General features: G+C 66.3%; 1 protein-coding gene across 1 annotated transcript; it reads left to right on the plus strand.

The window, feature by feature from the left end:
- FCHO1 (FCH and mu domain containing endocytic adaptor 1) lies at nucleotides 1-27,625 on the plus strand. Its single transcript, XM_076001522.1, has 29 exons — nucleotides 1-55; nucleotides 5,804-5,848; nucleotides 6,026-6,119; nucleotides 6,567-6,637; nucleotides 10,499-10,590; nucleotides 12,055-12,129; nucleotides 13,266-13,407; nucleotides 14,960-15,112; nucleotides 15,309-15,413; nucleotides 16,594-16,692; nucleotides 16,771-16,867; nucleotides 18,252-18,296; nucleotides 18,415-18,499; nucleotides 18,749-18,773; nucleotides 19,118-19,175; nucleotides 19,602-19,780; nucleotides 20,464-20,488; nucleotides 20,764-20,815; nucleotides 21,292-21,383; nucleotides 21,747-22,022; nucleotides 23,185-23,297; nucleotides 23,406-23,493; nucleotides 23,787-23,904; nucleotides 24,555-24,710; nucleotides 24,972-25,104; nucleotides 25,523-25,722; nucleotides 26,116-26,171; nucleotides 26,627-26,791; nucleotides 27,513-27,625. Exons 4-29 carry the CDS (start codon nucleotides 6,611-6,613, stop codon nucleotides 27,533-27,535), a joined length of 2,679 nt encoding a protein of 892 aa, XP_075857637.1. The 5' UTR covers nucleotides 1-55; nucleotides 5,804-5,848; nucleotides 6,026-6,119; nucleotides 6,567-6,610; the 3' UTR covers nucleotides 27,536-27,625.
- Nucleotides 27,626-27,996: the final 371 nt, after the last annotated feature.

Below are 27,996 nucleotides of genomic sequence, written 5' to 3' on the forward strand. Positions count from 1 at the left end.
GCGGGTGTCAGCGGGCGAGCGAGCCGCAGGTGGCGGGGCCGGCCGCGCGCAGGAGGTGAGTGCCGCCCCCAGCCCGGGCCCCCGCCCGCGCGGCCTCCCGTGCGCGCTTGCCCCGCAGCCCCGCAGCCCCGGCGGGCGCGGCGGGGGCGGGCAGGGGCGGGGGCCGCGCGGTGGGCGCCCCGGTTCCCCCCACCCCCGGGGGGGGCAGCTGAGGCTCAGCAGGGAGAGATGGGGACCCCTCCCCTCCCCAAATCCTCCGCCTCCTGGCCTGCCACCGGGGCGCGAGGGGGGCGGCTGCAACGTGAGACCCCTCCCCACGTCCCTTTATTCTAAGCCCGGATCGGGATTCGGGTTCTGGGGCTGCAGGGAGCCGGGCGCCGCTCCCCGCGGGTAGAGCCGGGGACCCCGTGCGGACGCGGAGACCCCCCCCCCCCCGGGTTTCCTCCTCCCGGCTGCGGCCTGCGGACCCCCAGGGACAGAGGCGGGGGACCCACTCTCCTTTGGCTCCGGGGTGAGAACCCCTATCCAGGCCTGACTGCTGGAGGAACTCGGGGTCCCCTGGCCCCTGCCCTAGGCTGCCCCATGCTAGCCCCCGCCTCAAGGACGGGCTGGGGGCGTTTCACCGGCGTTCTCCCTGGGGACCCCAAGGTTGGTGTTCTGGGGAGGAGGTCGGCGTGGGGTGCCCTGCCTGGCCAGGCAAGGCCCGGAAGGGCCTGGAGCTTGGACGTGGGGGACCCTCTCTCTCAGCGGGGGGCGGGGGCCCAGCAAGCATCTGTCCCTGGGGCTTAAAATAAACCGAGGTAAATCAGGGTCTTGCCGGAGGCTCGCTGGGGCGGGGTGCGGAGGAGGGGCGGGGGTGGGCGGCCCCTCCCCCAGTCACCTGCCCCAGCCGCGCGTGGGGGACCAAGAGGCAGCCTCGAATGGACCTTGCTTCTCTGGTGACCTTGGGCAGGTGACAACACCTGCCCGAGCCTTGGTTTCCTCTTTTGACAGTCGAGGTTGGGAGCTTGGGACACGGTGCAGGTTCTGAGCCCCTGCGTCCTACCTTCTGTCACATCGTGGTTCTACTCTGTGGCTTAAGGTGTGGGTGGCTTGGGGTGGAGAGGACGCTGGCTTTGGAGACCCCCGCCCCGCCGCCCCACGAGCCTGGCTGGCCCCCGAGCCTCAGTGCACCGCACTGCAAAATGGGTTGATGCTCGCTGGCTGGCACGGGGGCTGGGGGCGGGGAGGGGGGCTGGCCTGCCAGCCAGTGAAACATGTGCCCGAGCCACCGTCCTTGCAGCAGGAGCTCGAGCCGCCCCGGCCTCACTGGCGGTGCCGCCTGGGGCACGCCCTGACCCACATACCGTCCGTCACCCACGCCAGGGGCGAGCCTGCTCTGGGAGAGGCCCTGGGCAGGAGGAGGTGGCAGGCGCCAGGCCAGCCCAGGCCCTGTCTCCTGGTGCTCCATCCCGGCAGTGAGCCTGGGAGCGAGCACTGGGCCGGGAGCTCAGCACCCCCGGGAGCTTGGATCGGCCGCTGCCTCTGTGTGTGTGTGTGTGTGGTTTTTCCCTTCCGTGCCTCGGTTTGTCCTTCTGTGAAATGGGCTGAGTCCCTCTGGGAGGATCAGAGAAGCCCGGGGGAGGGAGGGCCGGGCGTGCAAACACGGTCATTACAGCATTAATTGCGGCATGCTCGCTCGCTGGCTAAACGGGGTCAGGGCCGGCCGGGAGACTCCAGCATCCGGCAAAGCCAGGTACATGCACGGTGGGCGTTTGCAGCCGGAGTGACGGACAGGGAGGTGGCCGGTGGCGAGGGCTGAGGAATTCCTGAGCGTGAGCCCAGATGCCCACTCGGTGGCCGACTTGCTGAGTGACCGGAGGACGTGTGCCTCAGTTTCCCCGGCGGGGTGCACGCCGCCTCAAGGCGGGAATCCAGCCAGACGGTGGAAGTGACCACAGCCAGGGAAGGAGACGCCAGACGGCCGGCCACCCAAACAGCGGGGCGCCCAAGCGGGCCGGCCGGCGGGTGGCTGGGAAGGAAGAGGAGCCCCCAGACTGGCCCTACTGTGCGCCAGCTGCAGTCCGCGCCCGAGAAAAGGCCGGGTCCGATCCTGGGGGCCGTGGGGCCAGACAGGCGGGGGGCAGCCGGAAGAGGTCAGGGCTCCGGACGCCGGCCTGCCCGGTTCCCAGGGTTGGGAGCTCGAGCCTCCGCCTCTGCTGACTCGGTTCCTGTCCCGTCCCGGCCGCTCCCAGGCTGCGCGAGCCGGCCAGGCTTGCAGACCTGGTGCCCGGAGGCCGGCGGGGCCCTGGGTCAGCGGGCGGCCTGCTGTGTGGCCTTGGGACATCTCCGTGTGTCTCTGGGCTTTGCCCTGGCGCTGCCCAGGCCGGGCCGCCTGGGTGCCACTGCTCCCTCAGGCCCAGCGAGCGCCCAGTCCCCGGGCTCACCGTGCCTTTAGGGGCCCGCAGCGGTGATGTTGTCAATCCTTTGCCAGCCGCAGGGAAGGAAATCATGAACTTTGGCCCAGCGAGGAGGCTCACGCCTGTAATCCCGGCTCTCAGGGTGGCCGAGGCGGGAGGATCGCTCGAGGTCAGGAGTTCGAGACCAGCCTGAGCAAGAGCGAGACCCCGTCTCTACTAAAAATAGAAAGAAATTAATTGGCCAACTAATATATATAGAAAAAATTAGCCGGGCGTGGTGACGCATGCCTGTAGTCCCAGCTACTCGGGAGGCTGAGGCAGGAGGATCACTTGAGCCCAGGAGTCTGAGGTTGCTGTGAGGGAGGCTGACGCCACGGCACTCACTCTAGCCTGGGCAACAGAGCCAGACTCTGTCTCAAAACAAAACAAAACAAAAAAAAAACCGTGAATTTTCGGGTGGAAGGAAGCATTTCCATCTGTAATGCTGATGTGTCTGTCTCTGTGCCACTGCAGATGTAAAATACGATTTAGATGTCTTTAACGGAGGGAAAAGGTACAAGTGCCTTCCCTGGCCGGGCGCGGTGGCTCACTCCTGTCATCCCAGCACTCTGGGAGGCCGAGGCGGGAGGATCGCTCGAGGTCAGGAGTTCGAAACCAGCCTGAGCAAGAGCGAGACCCCGTTGCTACTAAAAATAGAAAGAAAGGAATCGGCCAACTAAAAATACAGAGAAAAAATGAGCCGGGCGTGGTGGCGCGTGCCTGTAGTCCCAGCTACTCGGGATGCTGAGGCAGGAGGATCGCTTGAGCCCAGGAGTCTGAGGTTGCCATGAGCGAGGCTGAGGCCACGGCACTCACTCTAGCCCGGTCAACGGAGTGAGACTCTGTCTCAAAAATTTAAAAAGCGCCTTCCCCATTCTAAGCGGGTCACCCTCACCCTCTCTGAGCCTCAGTTTCTCCGTCTGTGACGTGCCTGTCATCGGCCCACCTTGGGACGGCTCTCGACAGCCGAGGCCAGGGTCGGTGCTGGGGGGTGGGTGCTGCTGTCTCACGGCTGTCGTCACGATTATTAATCTTTCGGTAGTAACGGTCCCCGGCGGGGGGCCCGGGTTCAGGCGCAGCAGGTCACCCTGCCGGGGCCTGTGTGGCTCCAGGGAGGTCCCAGGGGTGCTGGCGGGCGGGCGGGGGCGGGGAGGCGGCGGTTGGGTGTCGGGTGGGGCGGGGCGGCTTCCTGTCCCCACCGTGCACACAGGCGCCAACGACGGAAGTGGCGCCTGCCCCTCGGAGGGCCCGGTCCCCGCCGCCCCGTGGGTGAGTGGAGCCCGGCCGGCAGGCACCGTGCGCCCCCCGCCCCCCGGGACAGAGGGGACCTGCCGGCCGGCCCCAGGCGTGGCCGTGGGGGGAAGTAGCAGGTGCCACTTCCTGGGCCGGGCCAGGGCCTGCGCGCTGGGGGCTCCCTTGGCGGCCGGGCACCCTGTCTCTGCCGGGGGTGCTGGAGCAGGCAGGGGGCGCGGGGGCCGAGGCCAGGGTGGGTTCCGAGCGGGCGGGAGTTCTCCCATCGCTGCCCCTGGGGGGCCAGCGCCGAGCTTCTCGGTGCCTCGGTGGCCTCGCGTGAGCCGTTGGGACGGGACGGCTCGGGCGATGCCGGGCGGCGGGGCCTTGCCGGTCTGGGCATCCCGCGTGGCGGTGGGGCTCGGAAAGGCAGCGGCCGGCGGGGTGTCCTTTCCCGTCAGCGCCCTTAAAAAGAAAGAAAGAAAGAAAGAAACTGGTAAACGGAGGAGTCGGTGTGTGATCGTGCTGATTTCACTTGGTTTAAAATTGGGGCCGGGCACGGCGGCTCATGCCTGTCATCCCAGCACTCTGGGAGGCCGAGGCAGGAGGATCGCTTCAGGTCAGGGGTTCGAGACCAGCCTGAGCAAGAGCGAGACCCCGTCTCTACTATAAATAGAAAGAAATTAATTGGCCAACTAAAAATGTGTAGAAAAAATTAGCCGGGCATGGTGGCACACGCCTGTAGTCCCAGCTACTCGGGAGGCTGAGGCAGGAGGATCGCTGGAGCCCAGGAGTTGGAGGTTGCTGTGAGCGAGGCTGACACCACGGCACTCCAGCCGGGTCAACAGAGTGAGACTCTGTCTCAAAAAAAAATGAAGCAGGCCGGGCGCTGTGGCTCACGCCTGTAATCCTAGCTCTTGGGAGGCCGAGGCGGGCGGATTGCTCAAGGTCAGGAGTTCAAAACCAGCCTGAGCAAGAGCGAGACCCTGTCTCTACTATAAATAGAAAGAAATTAATTGGCCAACTGATATATATATATAAAAAAAATTAGCCGGGCATGGTGGCGCATGCCTGTAGTCCCAGCTACTCGGGAGGCTGAGGCAGAAGGATCACTCAAGCCCAGGAGTTTGAGGTTGCTGTGAGCGAGGCTGACGCCACGGCACTCACTCTAGCCTGGACAACAAAGTGAGACTCTGTCTCAAAAAAAAAAAAAAGAAAAAAAAAAATGAAGCAAAACCGAGTTGCCGCGTAGGCCTGGTGGCTCCCCTGTGAGGCAGGGCAGCTCAGAGGGATTTGGAAGCTCGGGGACGGCTCGCAGCCAGAGCTGAGACACGATGTGGGAATCTGGGCCTCATCCCTCTAGATGACGCCAGCCGGGTTCCCCCCACCCCCACCCCACAGGCTGGGCGTCCTCGGGGGGCTGCTCTGGGGCCTGCAGTTGTCGGGGTCCCCACCATTGCACGGCACAGGATGGTGGTGGCGACGTTTGTCAAAACAAATCATTTTTTTTTACCTGGTGAACTCCAATTCATGCCCCAACTCCCATGACCCCTGCTTTATAGTCCAGCCCTTGTCCTTCCACGTGGCTCAGCCCCCAGAACATGAGGAACCGGGGGCGTCTGTGTCCGGCCCTGTCCTCCCTAGACTGCGGACTCCTCTGGGGCCGGGGCCGGGGCTGAATCACCTCAGGGACCCTGGCATTGTCCTGGCCAGCGTGGGCGCATGGAAAGAGCCGGGTGACTCCGGAAGTCCCCGGACTGGAGGCCGCGGATGACAATGGGTCCAATTAAACCAACTTCCGAGATTAGGTAAACTGAGGCTCAGAGAGGGGCAGCCTGGCCCAGCATCCTGCTCGGCCCTTTCCCAGTTGGCCCAGGGAGCTTCCCCGACCTGCGGCCACCGACCCCTGTCCCCGCTGCCACGGTGCCCCCGAGGCTCCCAGCTGCCACCGAGCTGCTCGAGGGGCCGTGAATTATGGATGAGGCCTGCGGGCTCCGGTGACAAGCCCGGCCGGGAGAACACGCCAAGGACGCTGCGTGTCCCTCCCCGCTGGGAGGCCCGGCCCACAGCCCTGTGCGGAGAGGCCCGGCGTCCCCCAGCAAGACCCCTGCTAAGCATTCCCTCTTGCCTTGCAGATGGGGAGACTGAGGCACAGAGCTGGACAGTGACTCAGACACCAGGTGAACACGCTGGCTTCCCGGGGCAGGGTGGGGGCTCACGGGGTGTGGGAGCGCCCGCGGGCCACCACCGTGACGGGGGGTGCTCCGTCCTGGGCGTGTCCACGAGGTGGGGACTGGCGCAGAGGGGTTCAGGGGACCCCGGGGGACCCCCCTTCTCACCAAACCCTTTCCCTGCAGGAACCGCCTGGAGTGATCTGAGAGCCCAGATCTGGGCTCAGCTGGTGCAAGGTGCAAATCTCCTGTCACTTCCTGGCTCTGCGACTTTTGGCAAGTGGCTCCCCCTCCTCGGGGGCGGGGGAGGGTGGGCCTTGGTCTCCCCATCTGCAAAATGGCTCAGAGCTTCTCTGCCCAGGCTGGGGCTCATCTAACGCTACTCTCACCCCTTCCCATGAACTCTTATACACGCTTAAAAACCCCACTTTCTATGCCCTTTCTTCCCATCTGGACTGCCCTGGCCCTTGTCCCTCTGCCTAGTCTAGCCTTGGCCCTATGGGACTGGGGGCATCTGTGTCCCGTTCTGTCCCCCTAGACTGGGAACCACCTGGTGTCAGGGCCAAGGGTGAATTATCTCGGGGCCCTGGCAGGCTCACAGCGCTGGGGCTTTCTGCTCCTCCTCCAGCCTTCCCCTCCTGCCTCCACCGCGGGGGCATTCCCCTCCTCAGGCCCACACTGGCCACCACCCTGTGGCTCAAACTCGCCTCTCTCTGCAGGCAGGCAGGCGCCGGACAGGGACCTGTGGGGGTCCCCACAGAGGCCATCGGGATGTCGTATTTTGGGGAGCATTTTTGGGTAAGACCTACTCTTGTTTTGGTGGGGGCTCCTAGCGGGGCCGTAGGGACTTTTATGGAGACGGGGGGCTGGGCATGTCGTGGGCAGAGTCTTGGGCGGGTGGCGGGTCTGCAGGGCATAGAAGTTAAAGTGGGGGAGAACCGGGCTGGGCTTGAACCCACACCCCCAGACCTCCCAGGCCCCGTGGCCTCGGTCACGTGGCAGCTTGCACCGCAGGGAAACTGAGGCCCAGACGAGGACTCTCTTTCCCGGCCTTACGTGCCCAGTGCGGAAGTGCAGAGCGAGCGCTCGCTGGCTCAAACCCGGCCCAGGGGACCGGACTTCCCCGATCCAGGGCGACTGCAGCCAGGGCATTTCCCCGCACCCGGCCCCGCTGGCCCGGGGAGTTGGGGGTTTTCTGGGCGCGACCCCACGCGCCCCCGTGACCCTCTGCTGCCCCGGCCCACCCGGGTGGGGCTGAGGGGGACAGGCTTGTCCTCGCTCACTGATTTCCCCCTCCCTCCCTGCCTGCCACCACGACCTCAGGCCCCAAGTGTCACTCTGGGACCCCCCCACCCCCCGAGAGGCCACCCCAGCCCAGGCCCCCAAGGGGGAGGCGGTCCCCAAGTCTGGGCGGCCCGGCCCGCAGGGTCAGGGCTGAGCATCCCACGGGGCCGCACCCGGACAGGGAGCCGTGTTTGCCGCTGTACGAGGACAGCCGGGGCATCAGGGAACAGGGACCCTCCTCTTGCAGGGCCGGACAGACGGACGGCCGGACGGACGGGGAGAGGCCACCGGGGCGGGGAGAGGGCCCGGGAGTCGGGGAGGGACAGGGGCTGCAGAAGCCCCTTCCCCGGTGGCAGGCCCTGAGCTTGCCGGAGGAAGCCCGTTGCTAGGCAACCGGTTGCCCCTGGCAACCAGCCCCACTCCCTCCCTCCCTCCCTCCGTTTCCAGCTGGGGCTCCTCTTCCTGGCACTTGCTTTCTTAAAGGGGCCGCGCCCCCTTGCCCCCCCTGCGGAGGTCTGACCTCTGCCCTCTGTGCCAGGGCCGGGCTGCCCACACTGTCCTGTGCCGGGGCGCTGTGCAGCCCCAGGCGGGGGCCGGGCCTCTCTGGGCCCCTGCGGGCGCCTCCGTGCAGGGAGCGGGCTGGGCCATTTCGGGATCAGCAGCCGCCCGCGTTTTGGGGCCCCCACAGCAGCGCCCACGCGTGTCTTGCGTTCTCTTCCAATTGCGTGAGGCCTGCGCGCCCCTCCCCGCAGAGGATTCAGAGCAGCGGGGAGAAAATAGAAGCCGCCGCCGCGCCCCCGCCCCACCCAGAGACGGCCCGAGCTCGGTGGCTGAGGCTCCGGGTTCAGGGTTCGAACGGGGCTGTCTGCCCGGAGCCCCCCGGCAGGTGGCTTTGGGAACCCCCCACCCATCCATCCGAGGGTCAGTCTCCCCGTTTGGGAATGCGGAGGGAAGTTCCTGCCCCACTCCTGGACGGGGGCTCCCCTGACGTTTGTTTCTTTTTGTTTTGTTTTTTGCTTTTTTTTTTTGCGACAGAGTCTCGCTCTGTTGCCCAGGCTAGAGTGAGTGCCGTGGCGTCAGCCTAGCTCACAGCAACCTCACACTCCTGGGCTCAAGCGATCCTCCTGCCTCAGCCTCCCGAGTAGCTGGGACTACAGGCATGCGCCACCACGCCCGGCTAATTTTTTCTATATATTTTTAGTTGGCCGATTAATTTCTTTCTATTTATAGTAGAGACGGGGTCTCGCTGTTGCTCAGGCTGGTTTTGAACTCCTGACCTCGAGCGATCCTCCAGCCTCGGCCTCCCAGAGCGCTGGGATGACAGGCGTGAGCCACCGCGTCTGGCCGCCGTGAGGTGTCTTCTCAGCAGTCGCTCGTGCGGGAGCCGTGTAGCTGGGAGAGGCTGGGGCCCGGATGGCGGGTGGGAGGCTCCCGCCGGGGCAGGTCAAGCCGGACGGCAGCGACAGCGCCCCAGATTTTGTTGGGCCAGGCAGGGGCCAGAGGTGTCCAGGGCACTAGGGAGCCATGGGGATCGTGAGAGCAGCAGGAGAGGGCCGCGACCAAGCTCTGTCGGGAAGACTCTGCTCAGGCCGGCACGGGGCACAACCTGGACCTGGGGGTTCTGGCGGGAGACACGGGCCCCAGGCGGCCCCTCCTGGATGCTCGGCCACCAGCCCAGTCCACAGGGGGGCACACGCCACGGACCGGGATGCCGGGTCTGGGAAACGGGCCAGGGCTTGGCTCCGAGTCGGGCGCAGATGCCGGCCGGCCCGGGCGGCGGTGCCTGGCGCAGCCTCCTCCCAGTCTCCCCGGGGCCAGCGGGGAGAGGGGCAGCCCCCTCTCCCCCAGCCCCTTGGGGGTCGGCTGCTGTCCTTTGTCCCCACTCGCCAGACAAGGAGGGAAATGGAGGCCCGAGGGTGAAGTCACCAACCCAAAGCGCGTAAGGAGGGACTTGACCCTTGAAACCCGACAGTGCAGCTCCGAGGGTGCGAGGAGAGAAAGGACGGTGCCGGGGAGCTGCAGGGAAGGGAGTCTGGGAAGGTGGAAGGGTCTGGACGTGCGTGAGGAGAGAGAGGCTGGCGGGCTGGCGGCAGGAATGCCCTGGGTCCGGGTGGGAAGGCGCCGCACGTCTTTGCTCCTTTTTGGCTTGCCGGCAAGGTTAGGAAAAAGCATAGGAGATGAGGCTACAAAAAAAAAAAAATCCCAGGCCAAGGACCTGGACTTCAGTTGCCGGTGGGCAGTAGGGAGCCATTGATGGTTCTAGAATGAGGGGGTGACCATCGGGAGATCTGGGCTTGAGGCTGACCTGGGTCTGCCCCAGTCTTGGCTTCGGTTTCTGCAGCAAGAGGGGTTATCGAGTGGTGGCTTCTGGCTTTAGCCTTCGAAGCCTCCAGGTAGCTGGGGGACGGGGGGTGGGGGGGAACCCGCAGGTGGGAGGAGAAGGAGGAACCGCCATTTATGGAGAGAGCCTGCCCAGTGCTGCCAAGGGGGTGGCTTTAGCGATTTGTGTCGGGACCTAAATAGTATCCCATCCCGCCGCAAACCTCCTCTTTCGGTCTCCATGGCACGGCCTCGTTTGGTGCTGAAATGTCTCCAGTTCCCTCAGACCCCAGCTGATCGCCCCTCTTGGCGGACGGCTTAGTTCACAGGTGACGCCCTTCGCAGGTGACAAGATCTGGCTGGCAGTAAAATATAATTGTTGGCCGGGCGTGGCGGCTCATGCCTGTCATCCCAGCAACTCTGGGTGGCCGAGGCGGGAGGATTGCTCGAGGTCAGGAGTTCGAGACCAGCCTGAGCAAGAGCGAGACCTCGTCTCTACTATAAAAATAGAAAGAAATTAATTGGCCAACTTATAAATACAGAAAAAATCAGCCAAGCATGGTGGTGCATGCCTGTAGTCCCAGCTACTTGGAAGGCTGAGGCAGGAGGTTCGCTTGAGCCCAGGAGTCTGAGGTTGCTGTGAGCGAGGCTAACGCCACGGCACTCACTCTAGCCTGGGCAACAAAGCGAGACTCTGTCTCAAAAACAAAGAAAAAGAAAAAGAAACAGAGGCAGAGAGACATAGGAAAACAGAGAGGGAGACACAATGACAGAGACAAAGAGACTATGAACACATGAGGTTGACCTCCCTCAACTATGGGACAAAAAAAAAAAAAAAATCCCAGATTTCTCTCTGATTGGACCAACTCAAGGCCCTTGAACCAATCCTTGTGGCCGGGGGAAATGCAACCTGCTGATTGGCTTAGGCCTGAACCTATCCCTACAGCCAAGGGGATGGACTCCTGCTAGTTGGCTCTTTTGGCCACGCCCCTGTTGCTAGGCAGGTTTGACGTCCCCTACAGCCTCTCTCTGAATCTCAACCCCCATCCCCTGCAGGGCGAGAAGAACCATGGCTTTGAGGTCCTGTACCACAGCGTGAAGCAGGGACCCATCTCCACCAAGGAGCTGGCGGACTTCATCCGGGAGAGGTGAGGCCCCCCGAGCCCCACCCGCCAGAGGCCACGCCCCCTTCGTGGCCACACCACAGCCTGTTCAGTCCGGGTCTACATCCCTGGGGGGTCTGGGAACCAAAGGGGCTTGAAGACCCCGGACACCAGGCCCCATGTCCCCTTCTAGCCCCATGTCCCTGTCTTTTTTTTTTTTTTCTTTTTTCTTTTTGAGACACAGTCTCACTCTGTTACCTGGGCTAGAGTGCCGTGGCGTCAGCCTCGCTCACAGCAACCTCAGACTCCTGGGCTCAAGCGATCCTCCTGCCTCAGCCTCCCGAGTAGCCGGGACTACAGGCACGCGCCACCACGCCCGGCTAACTATTTCTATCTATTTTTAGGTGGCCAATTAATTTCTTTGTATTTATAGTGGAGATGGGGTCTGGTTCTTGCTCAGGCTGGTCTCGAACTCCTGACCTCAAGGGAGCCTCCCGCCTTGGCCTCCCAGAGTGCTAGGATGACAGGCGAGAGCCCCCTTGCCCAGTCCCACATCTGCTTCTAACTGACAATCCCTTGTTTTCCGACGCCTTCCTTCTGTGGACGAGATAGCGTCACCTACCTGGGGGGATGGGAAACCCCACCTGGCCCCTCCAGATGATTGGCGCAAACAGCAGGACGGGAGCACCCACGTCCCAGCCCGCCGGTGGGCAGACGCCGCGTTCTAGAAAACACGAGGAGCGTGAGCCGTGTGGCGACCTCCGCACTCCCATGCGTGCCCAGAACAAAACCGAGGCTCTGTTAGGACCAGGGTGCGTGTGGGGCTCAGCAGCGTCCCCCGAGAGGGGAAGAGCACAGAGGCGCCTTTTTCCCGCGACTAAATGAGCTGGACTGCACGGAGCCTGTTGCACGGAGCCTGCCTCCCAAGTCCCTGCCCAAACACGTGCCACCAGCCGGGCGCCGTGGCTCACGCCTGTCATCCTAGCACTCTGGGAGGCTGAGGAGGGAGGCTCGCTCGAGGTCAGGAGTTCGAGACCAGCCTGAGCAAGAGCGAGACCGAGTCTCTACTATAAATACAAAGAAATTAATTGGCCAACTAAAAATATATAGAAAAAATTAGCCGGGCATGGTGGCGCATGCCTGTAGTCCCAGCTACTCGGGAGGCTGAGGCAGGAGGATCGCTTGAGCCCGGGAGTTGGAGGCTGCTGTGAGTGAGGCTGACGCCAGGGCACTCACTCTAGCCCGGGCAACAAAGTGAGACTCTGTCTCAGAAAAAAAAAGTCCCCCGCGGCCGCTGCGGTCACTGCTGTCGCTGGCAGAGCGTTTCGCGGAAGGAGAAACCTGCTGTGAATTCCCAAAACGTCCCCCGCCCACCCCGGGGTTTCGCGTCACCTCCGCCCCCATCGGAGAGCGACTTCTCAGATGCCTGCGGTGGGGAAACTGAGGCTCAGGGCGGTGGCGCCCCTCCTACAAGCGTCCCTAAGCGTGCTGTGTCCGCCCTGCCCCCAGGGCGGCGGTGGAGGAGACGTACTCCAAGGCCATGGCGAAGCTCTCCAAGCTGGCCAGCAACGGCGCGCCCGTGGGGTGAGTCGGCCGCGCCCCTCTGCACGCCCCGGTCGGGTGGAGCAGGTGTCACCCGGCCCACTGCATGGGGCCGATGGGACAGGGGCATGCGTATCATTCATTCCCTCGCCCAGCTCCTTCATTCATTCCTTCCGCCGCCACTGAGCGGCTTCCGCGGCCCGGTCCGCCGGGTGTGGCGCGCGAAACCCACGGGGAGCTCTCTGCCGGGAGGACAGTGCCAGGGAGGGAGTGGACCGGGGACCGGGAGAGCCGGCACTTCCGGGGGGCGCGGGCCGGGCTGTGAGCTGGGCCCCTAACGAGGAGGAGTCGCTGGCCGCCGCGGGGCGTCTGAGGGACAGAGACCCGGGCGGGCGGCTCGACCGTGCAAAGGCCCCGAGGCAGCCACGCCCTTGCCGTGTTCAAGACAGAGTGGGGAGGCCGGGCGCGGAGGCTCACGCCTGTCATCCCAGCACTCCGAGAGGCCGAGGCAGGAGGATCGCTCGAGGTCAGGAGTTCAAAACCAGCCTGAGCAAGAGCGAGACCCCCGGCTCTACTATAAATAGAAAGAAATTAATTGGCAAAAAATATATATAGAGAAAAAAATGAGCCGGGCATGGTGGCGCATGCCTGTAGTCCCAGCTACTCGGGAGGCTGAGGCAGGAGGATCGCTTGAGCCCAGGAGTTGGAGGCTGCTGTGAGCGAGGCTGATGCCACCGCACTCACTCTAGCCTGGGCGACAGAGCGAGACTCTGTCTCAAAAAAAAGAAAAGAAAAGAAAGATCGGGCAGGCTGGCGTGACTGGGGTGTGGGGAGATGGGAGCGGCCACAGGGCCCGACACGCAGGTGACGTTTAGATGAGGACACCCCGTGTCCCCTTGGGTTTGGCAAAACTCCCGGCGGCTGCTGCCGGGCACGGTTCCTGTCGGGAGGGCAAGAGTTTAAACTCCAGCTCTGAGGGTCATTTGCCGAGGGGCCTTGGGCGAGCTATGGGAAGTCCCGTGCCTCGGTTTCCCCACCTGTCCCAGGCCGGCCTCTCGAGGCTTGCGGTGCGGATGGAATGGATTAAGGGCCCCGCGCGCAGCAGGCGCCCCCGAGGGCCCCGCGGGGGGTGGGCCCGCTGCCCGCCGGGCGCCGCGCGTGACGCCGCGTGCCCGCAGGACCTTCGCCCCGCTCTGGGAGGTCTTCCGCGTGTCCTCGGACAAGCTGGCGCTCTGCCACCTGGAGCTGACGCGGAAGCTGCAGGACCTCATCAAAGACGTGCTCCGCTACGGGGACGAGCAGCTGAAGGCGCACAAGAAGGTGCGTGTCCCCGCGGGCGCAAGGGCGGGCGCAAGGGCGGGGGTCGCACGGTGCCATGGCGCCTGCGCACTCGGAACCCGCAACCCTCGCCGCGCGCGCCTCCGAGAGCCCGCGAACCCCGCAGCGCGGAACCCAGAACCGCGCAGACCCGCGCGCGGCCCGACCTCCACGCTCGGGAATGGAGGCCCCAATCGGCGGGCCTCGCCCCGCCCGGTCCAGCCGTGTGCGTTTGCACAGCTAGGAAGGGGTTTATTTATTTATTTATTTTTGAGACAGAGTCTCGCTCTGTTGCCCAGGCTAGAGTGAGTGCCGTGGCGTCAGCCTCGCTCACAGCAACCTCAGACTCCTGGCCTCAAGCCATCCTCCTGCCTCAGCCTCCCGAGTAGCTGGGACTACAGGCATGCGCCACCATGCCCGGCTCATTTTTTCTATATATTTTTTAGGTGGTAGATCAATTTCTTTCTATTTTGAAAGCTTTGAAAGCTGCAGATCTGACCGGGCGCGGTGGCTCACGCCTGTCATCCTAGCTCTGTGGGAGGCCAAGGCCGGCGGATCGCTAGAGGTCAGGGGTTCGAGACCAGCCTGAGCAAGAGCGAGACCCCGTCTCTATTAAAAATAGAAATAGATTACTTGGACAGCTAAAAATATACAGAAAAAATTAGCCGGGCATGGTGGCGCATGCCTGTAGTCTCAACTACTCGGGAGGCTGAGGCGGGAGGATCGCTTGGGCCCAGGAGTTGGAGGTTGCTGTGAGCGAGGCTGACACCCTGGCACTCACTCTAGCCTGGGCAACACAGTGAGACCCTGTCTCAAAAAAAGAAAAAGAAAGAAAGCTGCAGATCTGGATATGTAACATTTCTGGACTCTTCCAAAGCGAAAATCTTGGAAGATCCAAGGCTTAGGCCCTTGGGAACCCACAATATCTGACGCTTATTGCTATGGAATCGTAGAAGGCGGGCAGGGACAGGGTTCTAGAATCTGTGTACTTTTAACTCTCTCTAGAAAGGAGGGTTTGTAGTACCCAACACCACTGAATATACCCTTAAAAATCGTTAAGATATTAAAGTTTATGTTACGTGTATTTTACCACTATTTTTTTTAAAGGGAGATTTGGGCCAGGCACAGAGGCTCAGCCCTGTAATCCCAGCACTCTGGGAGGCTGAGGCAGGAGGATCACTTGAGCCCAGGAGTTTGAGACCAGCCTGGGCAACATAGTGAGACTCCCGTCTCTACAAAAACTAAAAAAGAAAAAAATGAGCCGGGTGTGGTGGCGCATGCCTGTAGTCCCAGCTACTCGGGAGGCTGAGGCAGGAGGATCGCTTGAGCCCAGGAGTTTGAGGCTGCTGTGAGTGAGGCTGACGCCACTGCACTCCAGCCCAAGCAACAGAGCAAGACTGTGTCTCAAAAAAAAAAAAAAAAGTACCTATTTAAAAAATGTTAAACGTCTTGAAATTAGTAAAATACTCAGAAAAAGACTGGGAGTCAATGTGGAGTGTTCTGGACGCCAGGCATTTCCCAGCCCGCTCACGCCCGCCCCTCCCGGCCCCTGCAGTGCAAGGAGGAAGTGACGGGCACCTTGGACGCCGTGCAGGTGCTGGCGGGGGTCAGCCAGCTGCTGCCCAAGTCCCGCGAGAACTACCTGAACCGCTGCATGGACCAGGAGCGGCTCCGCAGGGAAAGCGGGAGTCAGAAGGAAATGGACAAGGTGGGCTCACAGCCGCCGCCCCTGGGGACGGCCCCGTCGGGGCGCGCCCCGGAGAGACGGCCAGTGACCCCATGTGTGGTCACAGCCCGGGTCCCCAGAGGCGTCCACCTGCCAGGTGAGGGGACCAGGAGAAAAGCCACACCCCCCCCAGAGTGTCCCCACTCTAACCCCGCCACCCACCCCTCGTGCCTCCCAGGCAGAGACCAAGACCAAGAAGGCGGCGGACAGCCTGCGCCGCTCCGTGGAAAAGTACAACTCGGCCCGGGCCGACTTCGAGCAGAAGATGCTGGACTCGGCCCTGGTGAGAACCGAGCGCGCGCCTTCCAGACGCCGCGGGGCTCAGAGGTCCAGAGCCTCAGAGGCCCTGGGCTGCTTAGAGTCATAGGTTTAAAGTCTGCTGTGGTCATTGGCGGCATTAGGGTTTCCAAAGCAAAAAAAAAAAAAAAAATTTAATCCCGTGCCTCAGTTTCCCCATCTGTAAAGTGGAGAAGAGTACCTGCCTCTTAGAGTTGTTGTGAAGATGAAAGGGGTCCCTGAGCAAGAGCGAGACCCCGTCTCTACTACAAATAGAAAGAAATTAATTGGCCAACTGAAAACATATGTAGAAAAAATGAGCCGGGCACGGTGGCGCATGCCTGTAGTCCCAGCTACTCGGGAGGCTGAGGCAGGAGGATCGCTTGAGCCCAGGAGTTGGAGGTTGCTGTGAGCTAGGCTGACGCCACAGCACTCACTCTAAAAAAAAGATAAAATGGGTCATTTTATGTGAAATTTGCAGACCCAATGGGTAGAGACCGCTCCACGAGCTGTGATGATTATTTCTACTATTGATGGTTGGGTTTTTGAATGAGACGGGGCAGAGTTTAAAAAGCCGAAAGTGTCCTGACGTTTCCGGGCGGCTGGCAGACCCGGTTCTGCGGGACAGCCTCCATCTGTCACCAGCTCCGCCACCCTTCGCAGGATGCCGCACTTCCGTGGGCCTCTGTCCACCTAAAGGCACAAAACACAGATTGGAATCCCAGGATTAGGAAGCAGAATTTTTTTTTTTTTTTTCCGAGTTGCAAGCGATAGACACCTTTGTTCCCTTAACAAGGAGATGTATAGGCTCAGGGAACCGAGGCCTTCTGGGGCGGGTGAGGTTTCAGGCGTGGCTAGATCCCGGTGCTCCAGTGCTGTTGGCAGCAAGTTGTGCCTCTGCTTCTCACATCTGTTTTCCTCCCTGGGGGTTTCACTCCCAGGTGGACATGCCCGTGTGCGTGTGTGTGCGTGTGTGTGTGTAGCGCGCACAGCAAAGCGGCCGCCACCAGCAGCCCCCGCTAAAGTCCGACTCATCGGCCCAGGATTGAACGCTTGCTTTCCCAGTTCCAGCAAAAGTCCCGGGGAAGCCTCTCATTGGCTCTTCCCCAAGTCAGTCACCGAGGCGAGGGGGCGGGGCATGTTGGCCGTGGCTGCACCTCCCCACCTGCCCCTGCCCTCCTGCCCAGCGCTTCCAGGCCATGGAGGAGGCCCACCTGAGGCACATGAAGGCGCTGCTGGGCTCCTACGCCCACTCCGTGGAGGACACGCACGTGCAGATCGGGCAGGTGAGCCGGGCCGGGCGTGCAGGGCCGGGCGGGGCCCGCAGGAGGGCCCCCCCTCACCCCGCCGCCCTCCCGGCCCAGGTGCACGAGGAGTTTAAGCAGAACATCGAGAACGTGAGCGTGGAGGCGCTGCTCAGGAAGTTTGCAGAGAGCAAGGGCACGGGCCGGGAGAGGCCGGGTGAGTGGGGCAGCCGCGGGGCCGGGCTGCGGGGTCACGGCCCGGGGGGCGGGGGGAAAGAGCAGGACTCGAGAGGCAGGAAAACGGACCTTTCGAGGCCTCGGTTTCTCCATCACAAAAATGGGCTCATGACAAGTCCAATTCCCGAGACTTATGTGTAAATCTCTTAGAGCCCGGTCCCGGCGGGGCCTCGAATGCCAGGCCCAGCCACTCAGACTTCTCCCCAGGGGCCCAAGGCAGCCAGCGCGTATTGTCAGGCAAAAAGAACGACCCAAGCGGTGGCTCACGCCTGTCATCCCAGCTCTCTGGGAGGCCGAGGCGGGAGGATCGCTCAAGATCAGGAGTTCGAAACCAGCCTGAGCAAGAGCGAGACCCGTCTCTACTATAAATAGAAAGAAACCAATTGGCCAACTAAAAATATATAGAAAAAATTAGCCGGGCGTGGTGGCGCATGCCTGTAGTCCCAGCTACTCGGGAGGCTGAGGCAGGAGGATCGCTTGAGCCCAGGAGTCTGAGGTTGCTGTGAGCGAGGCTGATGCCACGGCACTCACTCTAGCCTGGGCAACAGAGTGAGACTCTGTCTCAAAAAAAAAAAAAAAAGAACAACCTGAAAATGCTCAGTTGCGGGGGCCGGGAGGAGTCGAGTGCAAACGTTCTGCAGTCAGAGCCCGGTTCGAGTCTTTCCTCCATCCTCGCTGTGTGACCTTGGACCTGTGTCTTGGCTTCTCTGAGCCTCAGTTTCCTCCCCTGTCAAGTGGGGAGGATAACAAGCCCCGCCTGGTGTTGTATCATTCAGTGATCTGATCCAGGCGAAGGGCCTCTGGTGCAGTGTCTGGCACACAGTAGGCGCTCACTAAATGCTGCTACAGTCTGTGTCCCCCAGGTCTAGCCGGCCAGTAAGGCCCGTCCTTTCTCCCTCCTCCTGTCTGTCTGGCTCAGCCCTGGCTCAAGCCACGCCTCCCTGCTGTGGGTGCCCGGTGGTGCCCTTTACGGGCCCCAGGTCCGTCATGCCCTGCTCCTGCTCACACACCCTCCATGGCTCCCTACTACCGCCCTTGGGAGAGAGTCCCGCTCCCCACCCTGGCGCCCCAAGCCCGGGCCCCACTGCGCTCACTCACGCTCCGTGCCCCCCCGGGTCCAACCCAAGTTCCAGCCAGAAATCCTGGAAGTGCCTAGAAGCAGCCTGGGTGTCCCGCCCAGCTGGGACTAGAACCCGCCGGGCGGCTCGGCCCACCCGGCCCACTCAGGGCCGTCTGCGGGGCTCGTGCCTGGAAGCGGGCTGACCCTGGGCGCAGGGCCGCGGGATTAGGCCCCGTCCGGGAGGGCGCGGTCCCCGCCGCCGCCCCGCCCGCGGTGAAGCCCCCTCCGTCCCGTCCCGCCCCAGGGCCGCTGGACTTCGAGGCGTACAGCGCGGCCGCCCTGCAGGAAGGCAAGTACGTCTGGCCCGGACGCACGGACGGACGGACGCCCAGGCCGGACCGCGGCGGGAGGCCGGGCAGGCGGGCACGGGGGCGCCTGCCCGGGCTCAGCGCCCCGTCTGTCCCCAGCAATGAAGCGTCTGCGCGGAGCCAAGGCCTTCCGCCTGCCAGGACTCAGCCGGCGCGAGCGGGAGCCCGAGCCACGCGCGGCCGCGTGAGGAAGGGGGTCCCCGCCCGCACCCCGTCCCCTCCCCCTGCCCCCCTCCCCCACCCCCGCAGACCGGCACCCTGCGTCCCGCGCCGGCTCACTGTGACCCTGGCCGGGGTCCCGCCGCCTCCAGCGCTGGCTCAGAGGGGCTGGAGACGGCGTCGCGGCGTGGGGGCGGCCCCCGTTCCAGTCCCGGGTGGCGGCGGGGGCGGGCGGGCGCGCTGGCTGCCACCAACGTCTCTTCCTCGTCCCCAGAGACAGCCCGGAGCCCGGTTCCGAGGTGAGTGGCGCGCGTGCTCGCGGGGCTGCGGGCGGCAGGGCGTGGTCCCACCCCGGCCCCCAGGGCCAGAGCCCGGCTGGACGCCCGAGCGCTGAGCCGGGGAGCCCAGGGCTGGGGGGAGCGCAGCTGGGGCTCCGGGTTCAAATCCCGCCGGGGCTGCGCACTCCCGTGGGCCCCGCGGGGAGGCCCGGTGTCCTCACCGAGCCCCGATGTCCACGTCCCGGGAACCCGCCCACACCCCGGGGGGCGGGAAGTGGCCATCGGGTTGGGCCTGGGGGCGAGGGGCGGCCGGGGCGAGGGGACGTTGGGTGACCGGGCTGACGCCCCGCTCGGCCCCTGCCCAGACGAGCCGGGAGGTGGATGAAGACGGCTTCACGGTCCGGCCTGAGGTGACGCAGAACAATATCCTTCTGGTGCGCCGGGGACGGCTGCTGGCGCAGCGAGGACGAAACTGTCCCCTGGCACCGTTAGCAACCGTCTCTGCGCCCGCCCTGGAAGGGGGCCTCTGTCGTGGGCGGAGCAGACCTAGATGCAGACACCCGCCCCGTGGGGTCGGGGTTAGGCAAGACAGAGCCGGGTTCAGGTCACCCCAGAAGGCAAAGCCAGCAGGGTTTCCTGGACGAGGGGCACCAGGGCTGGGGTTTAGCGGCCGCATAGGAGTTCCCCGGTTAGGGGAAGGTGTGCTCGTGCGGGTGCGGGGTGGTGCGGGTGGAGGTGGGACGCCCCCACCCCAAGGGCCTGAGCGGGCAGGTGCGCGCTGGGGTCTGAGGGCGGACTGGAGGGAGGCCCACGCCGGGTCCCGCTTGGAGCCTTGACGGCAGCGGCTACGCACGGCCGAGCCCTCCCGCTTCTCGTCCAGCGACTCGGACTTCGACGACGAGGAGCCGCGCAAGTTCCACGTGCACATCAAGCCCGCCGCGGCCCGGGCCCCCGCCTGCAGCCCCGAGGCGGCCGCTGCACAGCTCAGGGCCACAGCCGGCAGCCTCATCCTTCCGCCCGGCCCAGGGGTGAGGCGTGGGAGGGGCCAGGGGCGAGGTGTGGGAGGAGCCAGGGGCGAGGCGTGGGAGGGGCCAGGGGCGAGGTGTGGGAGGGGCCAGGGGCGAGGTGTGGGAGGGGCCAGGGGCGAGGTGTGGGAGGGCCCAGGGGTGCGGCGTGGGAGGGGCCCAGGGGCGCGGCGTGGGAGGGGCCCAGGGGCGAGGCGTGGGAGGGGCCAGGGGCGAGGTGTGGGAGGGGCCAGGGGCGAGGTGTGGGAGGGCCCAGGGGTGCGGCGTGGGAGGGGCCCAGGGGCGAGGTGTGGGAGGGGCCAGGGGCGAGGTGTGGGAGGGCCCAGGGGTGCGGCGTGGGAGGGGCCCAGGGGCGAGGTGTGGGAGGGGCCAGGGGTGAGGTGTGGGAGGGGCCAGGGGCAAGGTGTGGGAGGGGCCAGGGGCGAGGCGTGGGAGGGGCCCAGGGGCGAGGCGTGGGAGGGGCCCAGGGGCGAGGCGTGGGAGGGGCCCAGGGGCGAGGCGTGGGAGGGGCCCAGGGGCGAGGCGTGGGAGGGGCCAGGGGCGCGGCGTGGGAGGGGCCCAGGGACGAGGCGTGGGAGGGGCCCAGGGACGAGGCGTGGGAGGGGCCCAGGGCTGCGGCGTGGGAGGGGCGCTGCTGCAGGCGGGATGCTCCTGCCCACACCTGACGCGGTCCCTTCTGTATGCAGGGCACCATGAAGCGACACTCTGCACGTGAGTAGCCTCGGGGAAGGGCGCGCTATTTAATCACTCTGACCCTCGGTCTCTTCTTCTGTAAGGTGGGGTCGTTAGGAATGAGAGCCGAGAGGGGGAGCTGGGGGCCGGAAAAGAGCCAACACCTGGGGACAGGTTGGCTCAGGTTAGCATCCCTCTCTGCCTCATTGGCTGGCCACCTTGGGCAGGCGGGACAGCTCGGAGCCTCCGCCCCGAGCCTCCGTCCCCCGGCCCGCAGGGGGACAGGCAGGCTCACAGAGGTCCGTCTCTCGCAGGGGACGCGGCCGGGAAACCGCAGAGGCCTCGGTCTGCCCCGAGAGTCAGCAGGTGGGTCCCACGGGGGCGGGCAGGTGGGGCTGTGCCCCGCCCCTCCCCCGCCCGCCGCCTCCCCGGCCTGGTCCCTGCCCGGGGTTCTCTCTGGAACTTGAGGCCGTGCTGCTTGTGTGGGGGTCGCTTGCTCACTTGCTAAACATGTATTGGGCTCCTGCTGTGTACTCGTGCTGGCGGGGGGCGGGGACCTGGGCTCTGAGAGAGGGACGCCTTAAGGGCAGCCAGCAAGAGCCGACTGGACACTTGTAAGTGCCGTGGAGAAACTGAGGCAGGCAGCGAGACGGAGACAGGAGGGGCGACTCCAGTCGGGGTGCTGGCGGGGCACCTCCCTGAGGGGGTGACTTGGTGCCCAGCCCCGGAGAGGAGCCGGAGGTGGCCCCGAGGAGAGCTGGGGGGACCGAGTTCAAGGCCGGCGAGAGCACGTGCAAAGGCCCTGAGGCGGGACCCTCCCCTCTTGGCCTCCCCGTGCCTAGCTGTGTGGAGAAGCTGCAGCCGGAGGAGCAGGCGGCCAAGAACCTCTTCGGGCCGCCCCTGGAGTCGGCCTTTGACCACGAAGATTTTACAGGTGAGCGGGATAGGGGGTGGGGCGTGGGCGTGGCCTATGGGAGGGTGGGCGTGGCCTCTGCAAGGTTAGGCGGCTCCGGTCTGCGGAGGGCAGGGAAGACAGGAGACAGTGGGGCGGAGACCTCAGTGGGTGGGCGGGGCCAGAGGGGGGGTCTCCCCGGAGTGGGCGGGGCCCCAGTGGGTGGGACATTCTCAGAGTGGGCGGGGCATCGGACACAAGCAACCAGAGGGCGTGGCCTGGCGCAATGAGGCCTTTGAATGTGGCCCAGCAGCTCCTCCACGCGGGCGCGGCCTGCAGGGACGGTGGGGACCCCGCGCCCCCGCGCCCCCGCGCCCCGAGCTGACCGCCCCTTCCCTCCACAAGGCTCCAGCAGCCTGGGCTTCACCTCCAGCCCCTCCCCTTTCTCCTCCTCGTCGCCCGAAAACGTGGAGGACTCCGGCCTGGACTCGCCGTCCCACGCGGCGACGGGCCCCTCCCCGGACTCCTGGGTCCCCCGCCCGGGCACCCCGCAGAGCCCGCCCGGCTGCCGGGCGCCGCCCCCCGAGTCCAGGGGGGTGCGGGTCCTGCCGCCGCCGGACTCGCCGCAGCCCTGCGCGCCCTCTCCGGGACCCTGGGGGCTGGAGGCCCTGGCAGGGGGAGGTGAGTCCAGCGGTCCCCGGGGGCGGGGGGCAGGATATTGAGGCAGGAGGTGGCGGCACCTGGCGGGGGCCTCCCTGGGGAGGAGACACCCAGGCTCAGACGGAGGAGGACGGGGAAAGGCGCGCCCGGTAGCGCCCACAGCCAGCGCAAAGGCCCTGGGGCAGGCGCGCGTGAAGGCCACCTGGGGCGGGGCCGTGCGGAGGCTGGGCCTGTGGACGTCAGGTGGACGGTGGACCCCGAGTTTGTGGGGGGCTGGGCCGGAACACCCCACGGGCAGCCACTGCAAGGCCCGGTCTCCAAAGCAGAGGGGCGGCCTCCCGGAGAGGGCGGAGGGGTGGGTGGAGCTGGGCAGGGCGGAGTGGGAGGAGGACAGCGGGTGGGGGGAGCGGGAGAAAAGGGGGGTCCCCCAAGTCAGGGGGACTGTGGGCTGTGACCACACGACGTCCCCAGCAGCGCTGACAGGGGCGCCTGACCCCTCCACGCCAGAGCCTGGCTGCAGCCCGGCCAGGGAGCCCGCGGGCGGGTACAGGGTTCCTGACCACCGGGTGTTCCGCGCCGGGGGACACTGGCCACGGCTGGAGACATTTTGGGTTGTCGCCACCAGAAGGGGGCGCCCCAACCCCAGAGAACGACCCAGCCCCAAACTTCAGCGTGAGGGCTGGGAAACCCGGGGGGAGCACAGCCCCACAGCGGTGCGGGTGGGAGGGGAGGCGGTGAGCGGATGGGGCAGGGCCTGGGCGTTACAGCTAGGAGGGTGAGACTCAGGCCTAGGCCACGGCGGGTGGTGGCTCTCAGCTCTCAGAGGGGGGGAAGGTCATGGAATAGCGGACTGCTGGCTACAAATTCTCTGCTGACTTCCCCTATAGCGCGCCTGCCTCCTAAGCCTTCAGCCCTCGTTGCATACCCCCAGTGACGGGGAGCTCACCCCTCGGTGGGCCACCATTCTGGTGTCTGGGAGGCTCAGGGCTGCAGATGGCGTCCTCAGTCCTGCCTGGCACCTTCTGCGTCTGCAGCCCCAGGACTCCGGGCCTTCAGGGGTCTCCCTGACACACCCCGGCCTCCCAGTCTGGCTGAGCTCCGCCCCCCTCCCCCGGGGAAGCCCGCCCGGGAGGCCCAGAGCAGCATCTCAGCGGCGCCTTTTCTTGCACTCGCCCCCCCCCAGACCCGACGCCTGCCCCCGGCGACCCCACAGCCCGGGAGGGCCTGGCAGCCCCGCCCCGGAGACCCCGCGCCAGGAAGGTGTCCTGCCCCCTCACCCGGAGCAACGGCAACCTGGTAGGGCTGGGGGCGGGGCGGGGCGGGGGCGGGGCCGGGCTGGGGGTCGCCTAGGGGGGGTGTCACGCCTCTCCCGGGTGCTCAGCCCAGCCCGCCCCCCCCTTCCAGTCTCGCTCCCTGAGCCCCTCCCCGCTGGGCTCTTCGGCCACCAGCGCTGTCCCGGAGCGGCCCAGCTTCTCCTGCCAGACGGGACAAGGTAGGTGGGGCGGCCCCGCCCCTGGCCCCGCCCCCGTGGGCCTCGGTTCTCCTCCGGGCGGGGGCTGAGTAATAAGGCCCCCACCCCACCCCCGTGGGTCTCGGTTCTGGGGGGGGGCTGAGTAATAAGAGGGCGGCCCCGGCCCTGCCCCCCCAGCCTCGCCCCCACCCCCCAATCCCGCCCCCTCAGTTCTGGTCCGGGCGGGGCCGAGTGATAAGAGGGCGGCCCGGCTGTGGGGGGGCGTCTGGAGCCGGGGCCTGTGCTCACCCCGCGCGTCCGTCCCGCTCCCCCAGCACCCCCAGGAGTGTCCCGAGGCCCAAGCCCTGTGGTCCTGGGCTCCCAGGATGCCCTGCCCGTGGCCACGGCCTTCACCGAGTACGTCCACGCCTACTTCCGCGGCCACAGCCTCAGGTACTCCGCGGCAGGCGGGCAGGGCTGCGCGGGGGCTCTGGCGGGGACGGCCTTCAGGCGGGCTCCGAGGCCCGTTACGCGGTGCAGGGGCCTTGAACGCCGAGCTGAGCCTTCAGGCCCCCGTCTTGAGGGCGGTGGGAGCCACGGGGTCGTCTGAGCAGGGCTGGGCCTTGTCGGAGACTCCTCCGACGTGGCCGCGGCCATCAAGCTGGAGAGAGCCAGGCTCTGCCTAAAGGGGGCAGGTTAGGGGCGAGCTGAGGGGCGAAGGACACACTGGGGAGGGAGGGGGTGTCATCCAGCAGAAAGGACCTTAAAGTCAAACCACAAAGAGGAGGAGGGTGTTAGATCTGAAACTCAAGCTGAGGATGGTTAAAAGACTGAACATTTTGCTCTGAGCTTCCTGGCGGCCTAGGAGAAAAGGGAACTAGGGAAGGGGACGTTGCTGCCTCCTTCATCCCAGGGTGTCGTCTTCCTGTCCAGGCAGGGGCAGAAGAGGAGGAGGCTGGGGGAGAGGATGCCGGGCACCATCAGGCCCTGGCTGTATCTGAAGGGGTTTTTGGGGGGTGGCGCAGGCTGCAGTGGAACTGGGAGGGGAGGGGGAGGAGCTGGGCGGAGTCGACGCCCCCCAACACCCGGCCCCGACTCCCTAGTTGCCTGGCCCGGGTCACCGGAGAACTGACCATGACGTTCCCTGCGGGCATCGTGCGCGTGTTCGGCGGCACCCCGCCCCCGCCCGTCCTCAGCTTCCGGCTGGTCCACGCGGGCCCCATCGAGCAGTTCCAGCCCAGCGCGGATCTGCTCTTCAGGTGCGGCGTGTGGGCAGCGGGCGGGGGTGCGGGCCCGGGGCTCGCGGCTCTGCATCCCTGTTCTCCCTCTTGGGGTGTGCTGTGTGGCCTGGGGCTAGTTGCTTGCCCTCTCTGAGACTCGCTCCCCTTCCCTCCTTCACTGCCACCCACACCGGCACCCAGGCGGGCTCTGATGCGCCCAGGCTGTGCCAGGAACCGGGAAGCCCCCCGGGGGTAGGTGGGACAACTGGGGCGGGGTTACAGTTCCTCGGGTCTCTGCAGCGACCCCTCCCAGAGCGACCCCGAGACCAAAGACTTCTGGCTCAACATGGCAGCCCTGACCGAGGCCCTGCAGCGCCAGGCGGAGCAGAACCCCACGGCCTCCTACTACAACGTGGTGCTGCTGCGGTACCAGGTGGGCCGCGCGCCGGGGCGGGCCCAGGGGACAGGGCCCAGGGGACAGGAGTCGGAGCCGAGGGGGACGGGATGGGCGACCGGGCGGGGGACAGGGCCCAGCAGGCGGCAGGAATGGGGCGCCGCCGGGCGGGCTGGGCGGTGGCGGGGTGGCCGGTCCGTGCGTGGCGGGCCCTGCGTCCGCTAGTGCGCGCGGTGCCATCACGCATACTGGAAGGCCCCTGGTCTCCAGGACCTTGAACTTGAACTTGGTCTGCCAGTCCGCGTGGGAAGGACGCGCGCTCCTGCCCTGCGCCGGCCGCGCGGCGCAACCCAGACCCGCGTCCCGGCGCGCGCGCATGCAGGGCCCGGGTGGCCGGGCGGCGCGCGGTGGCGGCGGGCTTGACACCGCCGTGTCCTCTCCCGCCCCGCGCTCCCAGTTCTCCCGGCCGGGCCCGCAGGCCGTGCCGCTGCAGCTGAGCGCGCGCTGGCAGTGCGGGGCGGCGCTCACGCAGGTCGCCGTGGAGTACAGCTACCGGCCCGGCGCCACGGCCGTGCCCACGCCACTCACCAACGTCCAGGTGCTGCTGTCGGTGGCCGAGCCTGTGACCAACGTCCGCCTGCAGCCTGCCGCCACCTGGTGAGGGCGCACGCGGAACGCGTGCCGTCTACACTTGCGGAGGGGAAACTGAGGCACGGGGCGGTTTCCCACTAAGACTCGAACCGGTCCGCCCACGCTCGGTCTGGGGCTTTCAGCCGCGGCGCGTGTCGCCTCCGGTTCGCACGAAAGGTGGAAACGGCCGCGAGGGAGCCGGGCTCCCGGGGACCGAACGTGCCGTCTAAAAGCGCCCGCAAGGCTGCGTGGCCCCGCGCCGCATTCCGTACCTCGGCCCCGTGTCCTAGACGGGGAAACTGAGGCGAGGTTGAGGATGAGGTTTGCTGGGGTCTCCCAGCCCGGAGGCAGCTGAGCGGGGACCGCAGGCTCCCAGCGGCCCCTGCGCGGAGCACCTGACCGGGGCTGTCTCCCTGCCAGGAACCTAGAGGAGAAGCGGCTTCTGTGGAATCTTCCAGATGTGTCCGAGGCAGGCGGTGAGCCGCTGTCGCCCGCGCGGGGGCGGGGCCGGTGGGGCGGGGCTTGTTTCCGCTGGGGGAGGGTTGGGAGGATGGGGGGATGGGCGGGCAGCCAGGGAGGCTTGAGGCCTTGCGGGCATGTGCAAAGGCCCTGGGGCAGGCCTCCTGGGCGGGCCTCCGGGCACGTGCAAAGGCCCTGGGGCGGGCCTCCTGGGCAGGCCTCCGGGCACGTGCAAAGGCCCTGGGGCGGGCCTCCTGGGCAGGCCTCCGGGCACGTGCAAAGGCCCTGGGGCGGGCCTCCTGGGCGGACCGCTAGGAGCCCAGGGGGGCAGAAGGGAAGGGCACCGGGGCTGGCGAGGAGGCCGGCCGGGCGGGCGGGCGGGCAGACGGTCTCAGGCCTGGGCGGGGGAGGAGCCCAAGTGGCCGCAGCGGGCCGGGGTGGCGCGGGCGCGGCTGACCGCAGGCCTCCGCAGGCTCTGGCCGCCTGTCCGCCAGCTGGGAGCCGCTGTCGGGGCCCAGCACCCCCAGCCCCGTGGCGGCGCAGTTCACCAGCGAGGGGGCCACGCTGTCGGGCGTGGACCTGGAGCTGGTGGGCAGCGGCTACCGCATGTCGCTGGTGAAGAGGAGGTTCGCCACAGGTGCGGCCGGGCGCGGGGTCTGGGGGCGGGGCGGGGGGCGGCCTGGGGGGCACAGGCGGGCAGAGGGAGCGCAGGGCCCGTGGGGGGACGGGAGGAAGGCGCATGTGCGGAGTAGGGGGGGGTGGGGGGACGGGAGGAAGGCGCATGTGCGGAGTAGGGGGGTGGGGGGACGGGAAGAAGGCGCATCTGCGGAGTAGGGGGGTGGGGGGACGGGAGGAAGGCGCATGTACGGAGCAGGGGGGGTGGGGGGACGGGAGGAAGGCGCATCTGCGGAGCAGGGGGGTGGGGGGACGGGAGGAAGGCGAATGTGCGGAGTAGGGGGGGTTGGGGGACGGGAGGAAGGCGTATGTGCGGAGCAGGGGGGTGGGGGGACGGGAGGAAAGCGCATGTGCGGAGTAGGGGGGGTGGGGGGACGGGAGGAAGGCGCATGTGCGGAGCAGGGGGGGTGGGAGGACGGGAGGAAGGCGCATGTGCGGAGCAGGGGGGTGGGGGGACGGGAGGAAGGCGCATGTGCGGAGTGGGGGGTGGGGGAGTGCAGGGGTGGGGGGGGACGGGCCCTCGGAGGGGAGGACCCAAGGCAGGGAGCCCGCACCGTCATCCCCGCCCTCACGGGGGCGCTGGGGACAGGTTTTGGGGGTGCTGCTAAGAGGACAGGAGGGGGGTCTCAGCGAGGGGCGGCCCCTCCCCGCCTCTCCCCTCACGCCCCCCCCCGCCCCCGCAGGCATGTACCTGGTGAGCTGCTGAGCGCCGAGTCCCGCCCTGGTGCTGCCCGGCTGTCCGCGCCCTCCTGTTGGCCGCGGGGTCCCCTGCCCCGGCCTCCCCGAGGCCCGGCCTCCCCGGGGAGGAGCCCCGCGCCCAGCCCGGCTGAGCCCGCGACGCGCTCCTGCCATGAGTGCCAACCCCACGCAGGTCCTGGCCTTTTACTGGTCTTTCAACAGACACTTTATTTTCTAATAAAACAAACAAGGAAACTGTTTCCTGCTCCAGGAAGTGTTCTTGGCGTCGACAGAGAGGAAAGGAAGCGAAAACGCGCGCGTGGGATTCACCGATTGTCCCTGACGGGTCGGCTCCTGCACCGTGCCCTGCCTGGACAGAGCCAAGCCTGGGGGCAGCAAGAGCCAGACACAGGCACCCCAGCCCCGGGGACTCAGAGCCGGGCTAAGAGGAGGGAAGAGGACTGCAGGAGCCCGGTGGGGGATGCCAGG

The sequence above is a fragment of the Microcebus murinus genome, chromosome 4 (genome assembly GCF_040939455.1).
Source record: "Microcebus murinus isolate Inina chromosome 4, M.murinus_Inina_mat1.0, whole genome shotgun sequence".
NCBI lineage: Eukaryota > Metazoa > Chordata > Mammalia > Primates > Cheirogaleidae > Microcebus > Microcebus murinus.